At 28.2% G+C, this 11,957-nt stretch overlaps 1 protein-coding gene across 1 annotated transcript; it reads right to left on the minus strand.

Annotated features, from left to right (window-relative positions):
* Positions 1-1,331: 1,331 nt before the first annotated feature.
* On the minus strand, positions 1,332-8,222 carry LOC113373829 (RNA pseudouridylate synthase domain-containing protein 2-like). The gene is made up of 4 exons (XM_026614102.1): positions 8,208-8,222; positions 8,050-8,137; positions 4,558-4,780; positions 1,332-1,464 (listed from the first exon to the last, which is right to left on the minus strand). The coding sequence occupies exons 1-4, from the start codon at positions 8,220-8,222 to the stop codon at positions 1,332-1,334; spliced, it is 459 nt and encodes a 152-aa protein (XP_026469887.1).
* Positions 8,223-11,957: the final 3,735 nt, after the last annotated feature.

Here is an 11,957-nt window from a genome sequence, read left to right on the forward strand (position 1 = left end):
GTGTATTTTGAAATATTTTGGAAATTCTGAACTTTTTTTCAAAGCAATCGTACTGCTTTAACTGCATCATGGAGACGAAATATCAAAGCGCGAATGCGCCGCGCCACCGTCTATCGGATAAGTATTGGTACGGAACCCATAGGAATGTAAACAAAATTTATACTTATTGTTAAAATCTCCATAAAACATCTGATAATTTGATGTGCTAATGACCATTTTTGACCGCCAGATGTCATTTTTTTCCTTTTTTCCTAGATCTCCGAAACCGCTAGGTCTGCCTTCATGAAAATTTTAGCAGTTCTTCATCTTTTGAATTATTCATCTTTTTTGAATTATTCAAGTCGAGCGCTCCGTTCTCCTAAAAACTGAGTTACCGCTTTTGTCACTTTTTGCCCATATCTTCGGAACGACTAAACCTGCCTTCGCCAATGACTAATCAGCACGTCTCCTTATCAATATGAATCGAATGTTTTTTGAATTATTCAAATCGCTTCATCCGTGTTCCCGAAGTCGTCGACGAAAATTTGTATCAGAACACACATACACACACGCACACACACATACACACACATACACACACATACATCCATGTTTTCTAAGGTATGCCAAATACCTCTGAAACGTAAAGAAATATAAAAATTTTCATTTTCGATTTTTTTTTTGCGATTACTATAACTTATTCTACGGGAAGTTAATTAGATAATGTTTGCAAATATATAAATATAACTAATATAAAATAATCGTGCAATTTCTGAGTTGTAAATAAACAACTGAAGAATAATGCTATAGTAACATGAGCATTTTGTTAAAAATAAATACCAAGACCAATTAAGGATAAAATACTTTGTCATAGTAGATACTGATAATTAATTAACTGATTTATCAGACGTACATTTTAATGTAACTAACTAGTAAAGTCTTTTATGATTATACACAAACAAGCAATTGAATTAAATAATGTGAAGTAAAAAGTTCGAGGAGTTTCTCACATTTTATTTTGTATGTAGGGAAACTAATTAGATATACCACTCGGATATTGTATTGGGATTATTAAAAGCATGTTTTTTTGCTTATACCAATTTAGTGAAATCACTTCGGTTGTAAAACATATCAATTTTTCATTTCAAATTTCAGTTTTTAATTTCAATTTATACCTTGTTTTCGACTTTTCCAAGACATAACTAGGTTAGGAAAAACAGTGTGTATCGTTGTGGTTACTAAGTTTAAGTTTTCAGAACTTTCTACTTCACCAAATTTTAATATTAATACGTGCAAAGCATGCAATGATATCAAATAACTACTGCAAAATAAATAACGAATAGTTTTGGGTTCTATTCGTTAAATATTATAGGTGACCAGTCCTTTCTGGCACTTACAGGTATGGAGGCAGGTTTGTTGACCACAACAACGTCCTCGTCCATGTGCACAATGGCGATCCTTTGACTCGTCACAGGCACCTCGTGTCTGACACCCAAAAAACAATACCAAAATTATAGATTTATTTGAAATAAAAATAAAAACAACGTATTATGATCTTACTGAGATCTGCAGATATGTACAACTTCAAAAAAATTTATCAACAACTTCGAAACTAAGCAAAAAATAAGTAGAACAAACAAAATTATATTTTGGGGAGCATCTCACCAAATGTGTATCTAACTCATTTAGGAATAAAAAAAATGTGTGAAAAACTTTAGTAAATCTATATGTGATTCATTTTTAAATTTGTTATAAATGGAAATCTATGAAAGCATCATAAAACTTTAAAAGATATATAAATAATCATAATTTCAATCGACAACAACTATAAAATTTTAATAACTTACAAATATGTAAGAGAACCACTTACGGTTACTTATATATTATTTTTTAACTACCAAAATATTGCATAATTTTCTTTGAAGTTGTATTCATTCATAATCTACTTGGATATATTAGTTTTTCCTGTACAGGATAATCAATAATTACATACTGCAATTTGTGTTTATAACAAACATATTTGTCTGAAATATAAAATTATTTCATGTCATAATTAGTCCAACCTATTTAGTATGTCGTCAGAGTACAAGATACTAAATCAAATCAACTGATATTTGTATCAAAATTCACAAACATTGTAATGTGTATCAAATTTCGATTTATTATTGCATTAATCTATAGGTTTTAATAAACTGATTCACTAAGGATTGATTAACAAATCAATGTTTAAGTGCAAATTAAACAATTCTTTGTTAGCCGTTGTGCATAAACTACATAACTACCGGATTAGTATGTAATAATAAAAATACAATATTACAGAACTTATTATCAAAATTATATGTGCAATTGGAGAATAATGAATTTGTTAAAACTGGTCTTCAAAAATTATCGAAATGTACTATAAAAATTGAAGTATGATATGTTATATAATAGATAGTGTAATGTATTGATTGTACATTTTCTTTTATCGTCTTTAAAAATGATAAAAATGTACTATAAAAATTGAAGTATGATATATTATATAATAGATGGTGTAATGTATTCTTTCTTTGTAATGTAGATTTTCTTTTATAAAACGATACTCGAAAGTGGTTTTAAAAAATTTTAACTTGCAGGTCTTTAAATTTACTTCAAAATTATTAATATTTATTTATTGTTGATTACATTTAATTTAATTTCATCCCTATAAATTTAATTATCAATGTATATTTATTAATTAACATAAAAACCGATTGTACAAAAGCATAATACGTCGTCTATTGTAAACAAGTTTTTACAAAAATTGTAAACATCTTAAAGCAAAATAATTTTATAAATTTATAATTTGTATAATCTGTAAATATCATAAATTATGATACCAAATAGTTGAATTTCTGAAAAAATACCAAGTTTTAAAACCTCTATAATATTCGCATACAATAAAAAGTTTCTTGATATAACTAACAGGGAAACCTCAAAGTTGTCATAGATTTTGATGATATTTCGCATAGTAATATGGCGCCAATAGTCAAGACGATATATCTTAAATATTTATTATAGGCCTGCGTGAAGTATTTTAATTCTAACAATAAAAAAAGTTAGATAAATAGAGTGCATATAATAAATAGTTCGTACAATTTAATAGATCAGATTTTAGGAAAAAATACTTCTGATTTTCATCATGAATCGCAACAGTAATTTTCTAAAATTAGTTTACATTTAGTATATACAGAAATAACTGTTAACTCTGACAATAAATAACTTAAGGGGGAGTCTGCTTCAGAGGCTTCAAAAAATCGTTTTTTTTGAGGATTTTTTAGGGAAGAAAATAAAGATTTAATTGAAACGAAACTTTCAGGTTATGTTGTTATATATTTCAACATTCTTCTCAACGGTACAAGCATTTTTCCGATGGACCACAAGCTTGCAGATGTCATTTGGCATGAAAGATGCAGGTCACAATTTCCATCCGAAACAAAAAGATCAAAACAAATAAAAATTTTCAATAGCATAGATTCTTGTTGAATCTAAAAAATCCAGAAAAAACGAGAAATTCACCAATTTTCGCAACTTGAAAAAATATCATGTTTTTTAATTCAAATTTTCACTTTAGATTGTTTGAAAATTGGAACAATTATAACTTTTTTCAAGTTTTTCTACGTTCAACTAGAATAGAATTTAATCCTGAATACAATGAATTTTGTTTCGTTTCAATAGGACGCCTAGTTTTTCCCTATCTTTCCCGCCAATTAGAAAGAATCAAAAAATTAAAAACCGAGAAATCGCACGTCGAAGTTTTCGTTCCGGTCGTATACATGCTTGACGGTTGCTCATTTCTGTAGTTTCAAAAATAATTTGAATTTGTTTATGAAATTTAAAGGTATATATTCTTGGCTAGTTTTGGAAGATATTTTTTTCAACAAGATTATTTTTTTCAAAAAAAGAAAATCGATTTTTGAGCCTCTAAAGCAGGGGAAGCCTTAAAGAATCTAACAACCCAAAAAACTTGAAGTAAGTTCTTTCCTCACCAATACTCTATTTATTTTTGTTTAAAATAAATATAAAACTAGGTACGCTCTAATGTGTAAAATAAATATAAAACTAGGTACACTTTCTTGAAAAAAAAATTACACAAATTTTAAGTCATAGTATTAATTGTTGATGCAACAAAAGCATCATTGGACTTAGTAATAAAAATTAATATGAGTAGTATTTCAAAATATTTTTTTTCGGAATAATAATATATTTTTGTAAATAAATATTATTAAATATATTAAAATATTTCCTATGGGCCTATAATATATCAAGAAGCTATATTTGACCACCAACTCTCATGCAAAGTTTCATTAAAATCGGAGACAACTAAACCGGAATTTACCTTTGCCAAATTTAAACTTAAACACATTAAATTAATAATAACTAAACATCATCTTTTTCAATTTATATGATCATTTATATTTCAAATGAATTACCATTTGGTAATCTTTCTGAATAAACCATATATTATAACATACCAATTACTAAATGTCTTCACTAAGACAGATTGTAATTTGAATGGTGAATAAAAAAAAAAAAAAATTCTCAAAATCAAAATTTCACCTGTGTACTATGTTGGCCAGTAAGTCGTTATGTTTGAGCCTATAATCCGTGGATACTTTTTCATAATTGACGGTCAGAGTTCCGGCTGTGATGCATCGCTCGTACTCCTCGGCGGGATGAGCCCTGAATTCGCGAGAAAACACGTCCAAAATCCTCTCGCCGACCCAACGCCCTTTCGTGAACGTCGTGAATGTAAAATAGTAAGGGTAGACCTTCCGCAGACCTGAGGGAATAGAAAGTACAGAGATTAGAAACGCGCGAAAAATATATTTGAATTAAGTTCTCGGGGAGGCGACTATGATGTATGTGTGGCACCATGTGCAAGTTTAAAAATTCAGTGCTTTAATATGCCTTATATTAAATATTTGAAATAAAATGCTTGCAAGGTGTAAGTGGTAATATGCTTTAATAAAAATTAGAATTAATAAGAGTTAAAAATTTAAATGTTAACAACAATGTAAACCTACAGAATTTATGAATTTTTAACATATTTATTAAAACGCGACAAAATTCTTCGAAAACTAGTGGGGTGCATGGCATCGTGCCTTAAGGCAAATTGCTGAACTTTTCCGTACCGTAATTAAAAATCTTGGTACGGAACCCAAAAAAATTTACACAAAATGTGTACACATTTTTAAAATCTCTATAAAATATCTGATAATTTGATATACATATGTCCAATAAACATTTATGACCGCCAAATGACATTTTTTAAACTCATTTTTATCGAGAGTCCAAAACTGCTAGACCTGCCTTCCCAAAAATTTTCTTCATCTTGTCAAAACAAGTAAAATGTTATTTGAATTATTAAAATCGGACGCTCCATTTTCTTAAAAACTGAGTTACCGTTTTTGGCACTTTTTGCCCCGTATTTTCGAAACGGCTAGACTTGCCAAAACTAATTTGCCTTCGCCAAAACTAATCAGCACGTCTTCTTATCAATACGAATCGAATGTTTTTTTTAACTATTCAAATCCGTTGATCGGTGTTCCCGAAATCGTCGAGTAAAATTTGTATCCGCACACACACATACATCCATTTTTTCTAAGGTATGCCAAATTATTTAGAAACCTTTGAAACGTAGATATATAAAAATTTTCATTTCCGATTTTTTTGCGATTATTATAACTGACCCTACGGAAAGTTAATTAATAAGACTTAAAAATTTGAATCTTAACAACAATGTAAACCTACAGAATTTATAATTTTTTTAACATATTTGTTAAAACGCGACAAAATTCTTCGAATAAAAAAATCATAACAATTGCTCACTGATAATATTTCAATGTAATTTGAGTTTCAAATCCATCCAGTATAATTTGACAAAAAAATTATCTATGTAACTTGCTAATAAACACTGAATAAATTATTATCGTTAGTAAACTTTTAGCCAAATAAATCATTTTTTAACTTCACGTAAGGTAAGTTATAGTAATGTGCTAAAAATTTATAATAAAAATTTTTGTTTAAAAGGTTTCTAAACATTTTGGCACACCTGAGGAAAAATGGATGAGTGTGTGTATGTGTCGACGATTTCAGGCGTACGGATTATCCGATTTGAATGGTTAAAAAAACATTATTCTTCAATGTTCTTCATTTTAAATTCGACTGACTAAAATTTTTTGTTTACTCTTTATAAAAGAAGAATAATGAGAGTTACAATATTTATAATTTTCTATTTGAAATCATTTAATATTCCTCGAATATTTCATTAAGGTACGAGAAGTTCCAGCAATTTGCCATAAGGCACAATTTCAGACACACAACTAATTAAAAACTCTTTCCTTAAGTGATCTCTCCTCTTCTTTAGTCCACCAGATTTTTTTCTTCATTTACTACCTTTGGCATCGTATAGTTCTATGATAAATACCCTATTTAATTATCACTTTCATATTTTTGTTATTTTTCACAGTATCATTATGCATTAGAATCTTTGTCTAAATATCTTTATTAAATTTCAATAGCCATTACTATTCATTATAAACTGGTTTCGTCATTCATTGTCAAACTAGTTGTTTTAATCATTACAAGCAATTAATATAAATCAGTAGACAATTCGAATTGTCTTCACATCATTAAATTGAACTATTAATATGTGCTACCTAGATATAATGATACTGAGAATTCTAAATGCCAATTACTATGATGTTGTAGCACAGTAATAAGCTTAAATTCTGCTAACGTTGATATAATGATATAGGAAGATAGTAACTACTTCCTGAATAATATATGCTTAATTTCGTGAATTTGATAAAATTCGTGATAAAATTTAATTGCAAAATTATTGATAAAATTCACTTGCAAAACATATTATGTCCAGTTGCTAACTATCATAGATTTTATGTAAATAGTAGAATGTATTTTTACATTTATACATTTAATCCAAATAACTGGAGATATATTTTGTATTGATCTAATTTTCTTGAGAATAACGATCAATCATCAATATACAAAAACTTTTCAATAAAATCAATCAAATTGAATTTTAAGTAAGTACGTAGAAAATGGATGAAGCTAGCAAATGGAAATCATTTTCTTAGATAAGATCTGCCAATAAGTTTTCATGTGGTTTGATAATAGTCGAAGCTCATATCGTAAATTTATTTATATTATTTTGGTATGAATGCAGATTTTAAGTAAAAATGCTGATCTCCCCATCAGTAGAAATCGATTGTTCTTTGAATCATTCAAATCGGTTGATACATGCGCCCGAAATCGTGGACAAATAATTGTATCCAAACATACACACACACATACATCCATTTTTTTTCTAAGGTATGCCAAAATGTTCGGATACCTTTGAAATGTAAAGATACGCAAACATTTTTATTTTTATTTTTTTTACTATAAGTTAATGATTAAATTCAACAATAAGATTATATACATTACAGAACAAAACACGGGATGTTTAATTTTAACTAGAATTTTACTTTAATTATTATGTCTGAAATTTTTTTAAATTATTTAGTCAATAAAAAATAGTCTTATAAGCTCTCTCTCTATACATTTTACCTGGTAGGCATGACATGCAAAAGTATTCATTATGGAAAGCCAGGGAATGTGTGAAACTTTATGAAATATAAATTGTGCAAGAATAGAAAAATGATTCTACATCTTTTCGCACAATATAAAATGAAATAGACTATTAAATAAAAATTAGGTCAGATCCTCATAACGATGTAATGGAAATGTTACGCCACATAATGCATTATAAAGTCAATAAAGAAATATAGTATTTTTTGCTGAATGTTATGTAAACAGATAATTAATATTAATGAAATAACGTTACTACTAATCCATCAGAATTAAATTGAATTAGGTGCTTTTAAAAAAATACAAACATTTGTCTCTTATTCCAAAAAACGAACTGAGTCAACATTGTGGAAAGATACATAATGTTTACTGAAAAATTATGAATTTCCCAGCACTTTGCTGAAGAATTTCTGAACACTTATCTGTCTCAATTATTATAATTATAACAAATCAACTCACCATTCTCGATATAGTATGACGTTTCATTATATCTATCATCTGTAAATCCTGGTCTTTTTGCTTTTAGTGCTTTGGTCTCTAGCTTTGCCTGAAAAAAATACATAAAAAAGTTTTATTTTGCATAATATATAAATGCTTTATTATAATGCTAAAACTACACGGTAAATAGTCATATCGAATAATAAAAATAAAAATATATTGAGAAAGGAAAGCGATGAGTGTGTGGCTTTTATCCTGTAATAAAAAGTTATGTTTATCATATATTTTTATTTCATCAGTGTTTATATTTATGAAAATGTTGTCCTACATGTATAATAATAAAGAAGGTCTGTAATAGACTAAAGTAGAATATATATACATATAAATATATATCTCATATTTAATAATGCTCTCTCTATTTTTACATATACCGATGGTCCGAGTATAAACGAAAGCTTTCTATATTTTTCAAAACTAAATTAATTAATCAACTATTAATCATTAAATATAATAAACTGTTAATTTTTTATAAAAATTTTGAAAAATAAACCAATCATGGTACACCTACAAAGAGTAATTTTCTGTAACACTCATATTGCAAATAAAAAATAAACTAGACTGAAAATATTACATATACACGAATATTAAAAAATATAATAAATAGCTATAAAACGAAGTATTTATAATAATGTACAATAGAAATAATAAGAAAAATAAAAAATAGAAAAAACACAAATATTGGCAAAATTTTCATGATATGCAAATTTACAAAGAGAACTTCAGGTCCACTCTTCTGGGACTTTGAGGAAACTTTGCATGGCGATAGAGATTATAGTCAAACCGAGCATCTTAAAATATTATAGGCCTATAAAAAACGGTTTAATAATAGGCCTATTTTATTTTAAAGTTTGTGGTTTGACTATTAACTTTATCCCGTTCAAAGTTTCATCAAAATCCCAAAAGATTAAACCTGAGGTTCTCCAGGATAACAAAAATTGTTATTTTTGTGATTTTTATACAGAAAGCATTCTCTAATAAGTTTGATATGATAGATTTACATGTTTTTTTCATGCATTATGTGAACTTCAAAAATTATCAATTAATATTTTTACCTAAAACATTATAATAATTCATTTTATCTGATCAAAATAATTTTTACATATTTTGAAGCCATACGAAGTACTTTTTAATGATTTATAATAAGTGAATTAATTAATTATAATTTAACGTATTATATCATTCTAATATAGCGTTGTTTATGTTCACATATACGAATATGATAGTAATGAAATTACATATATTTATGCAATAAATAATTATTAAATAATGATAAGTAATATAAAATAATAGTGAATATTTTGGTTAAACAAATTTTCAAAAAACAAATTATAAATTTTCTATTGACCATCAATAAGCACATAAATTTTATTGCCTTATATTTAATTTTCTTAAGTTACAGTAATCGCAAAAAAACTAAATTGAAAATTTTTATTATCTTCACGTTTCAGAGGTCTCTAAACATTTTGGCATACCTTAGAATCAACCAATTTGAATAATTCAAATAACATTCGACTCGACAAAGTTAGTCCAGCCGTTTCGAAGATACGGGTCAAAAAGTTCCAAAAACGGTAACACAGTTTTTAAGAGAACGAAGCATCCGATTTTAATAATTCAAAAAACTTATTACTTGTATTGACAAGATGAAGAACTGATCAAATGTTTGGGAAGGCAGTTCGAGCAGTTTCGGAGATCTAGTAAAAAAAAATGCCATTTGGTGGTCAAAAATGATCTTTAGACATATGCTCATCAAATTATCAGAGATTTTAATATTACGTATAATTTTTTTTCGCATTTCTATAGGTTCTGTAACATCGTTTTCCGTTAGAGACTGCGACTCTATGCAGCTAAAGCAACCCCATTGCTTTGAAAAAAAAGCACAAAATTTCCAAAATATTTCAAAATATAAAAAACATCAAAGTTTCAAAAAAATTAATCTTTTTAAAAAAAATATATTTTTGGTATGGCCATACACCACTAGTTTCTTATATTTGCAGTGCTGTTTTACGTATGTTCTAATCATTATGGTTGACACAGGCAATATCTAAATTTAACTGACTAAATGAAATTTACTGAATCCATTATTTATGCGCGATAGTATTTTAAATATTTCAAAATTAACTATGCAAAACTCTATGAATTCTTACAAAAGTACTATTCCTCTACAATGCAATTTGTATATATTTTGCATATATTCCACGTCTGTTCCGAGCTCAAATATAAACGTATTAAAATCGCCCAATCAGTTCTATTAAATGAACTCCGTCTAATTAAATTCTAAAAATTGCTCAATTCCAATATAGTTCAGCCCGTAACGAACTGTTTTCCCAGAATATTACCCAGGTACTTACTGCGTCACAGAGAGCAGAGAAATTGCTTTCGGAGGCGCACAATGTCCAATCAGTTAGAATCAAACGAACAACGAACGTGTAGGGGGCCTGTCGTGCCATTTAGTGCCTTAATCCGATTAACATAGTTTCGGGAAATTGCAAATAGCGATTAGAACAAAGGTACTACGTCCCACTGTCGCGTTCATTTAGGAAATATATACAGAGACTGATACAGATTGATATAAAACGACATCGAATCAATCAGCAGGGACGACGATGGGGCGACTCAGAGAAACGAACAACTCGAGCACGATGATTACAGCGAATCAGCCGATCAGTCGGTGAATTAGTAGACTGAGGTCTGGTATAAATATTTGTGTTAAACAATACTCTTATTTATAACAAATTTTTAACTTCCCGTAGGGTAACGAATAGTACTTTTGTAAGAATTCATAGAACCTATAAATACCTATAAATACCTATAAACCTATAAATACTCTTCTTTTATCTATGCATAGAACTTTGCATAGTTGATTTTGAAATATTTATAGTACTATTGCACATACATGGATACATTTATTAACTTTTCGTAGGGTGAGTTATAGTAATTGGAATAAATCGAAAATGAAAATTTTTGCATATCTTTACCTTTCAGAGGTTTCTGAACATTTTGGCATACCTAAGAAAAAAATGGATGTGTGTGTATGTATGTTTGGATAAAATTTTTCGTCCACGATTTCGTGAACACGAATCAACCAATTTCGATCATTCAAAAATCATTCGATTCCTATTAATAAGATGACATGTTGATTAATTTTGGCAAAGGGGACAAAAAGTGCTGGTCAAGATTTGACCAGAGCTTTTCTATTTAATCTGGGACCCTTTGGGGTAGGGAATACAAAGGTATGAGTATAAATACCTGTAACTTATAATAATTCAGAGAGACTAGCAAATGTAACGAGAGAAGAAGGTTGTAAAGTAAAGTTCAATATATATCATAATCTAAATAGTGGTTTTATTTACATATCTTATGATGATGAAATATTTATAAATAACAGTCCGCTTATATCAAATTAATCATAGTGATCCTCACCAAGTGCTAAGAATATTAATTTAATTTTTGAGATAACACAGCAAACATTTATTTGTATTGACAAAATGAATAACTGATAAATTTTTTGGAAAAGCAGGTGCAGAGGTTTCGGAGATACAAAATAAAAAAGTACAATAAAATGCCATTTGGCGGTAAAAATGATCATTAGACATCAAATTATTAGGTATTTTATAGAGATTTTAATAACCATGACAAATTTTGTTCCTCTATGCAGCTAATTCAGCGCGATTGCTTTGAAAAAAGGTTCGAAATTTCGAAGAAGTTTCAAATTTCTCAAAAATCTAACTTTTAAATTTTAATATTCGGTACGGAAAGTTTCAGCAATTTTCCTTAAGGCAAGATGCCATGCACCACTAGTTATTTTTATATCTTCGAGATTTTTATGCGGTATTCCAATCATATCTCTCATATCTAATAACTATTGTTTT

The sequence above is a fragment of the Ctenocephalides felis genome, unplaced genomic scaffold (genome assembly GCF_003426905.1).
Source record: "Ctenocephalides felis isolate EL2017-DRISC unplaced genomic scaffold, ASM342690v1 CF-g0.4_SCAFFOLD_01604, whole genome shotgun sequence".
In the NCBI taxonomy this organism is placed as follows: domain Eukaryota; kingdom Metazoa; phylum Arthropoda; class Insecta; order Siphonaptera; family Pulicidae; genus Ctenocephalides; species Ctenocephalides felis.

What these genes read in the sequence shown, in the direction of transcription:
- LOC113373829 (XM_026614102.1), bottom strand. An exon ending in GTCATACTATATCGAGAATG is followed by an intron (nt 4,781 to 8,049) that starts GTGAGTTGATTT and finishes CTATTCCCTCAG; the next exon opens with GTCTGCGGAAGGTCTACCCT. An exon ending in CTGGCCAACATAGTACACAG is followed by an intron (nt 1,465 to 4,557) that starts GTGAAATTTTGA and finishes TTTGGGTGTCAG; the next exon opens with ACACGAGGTGCCTGTGACGA.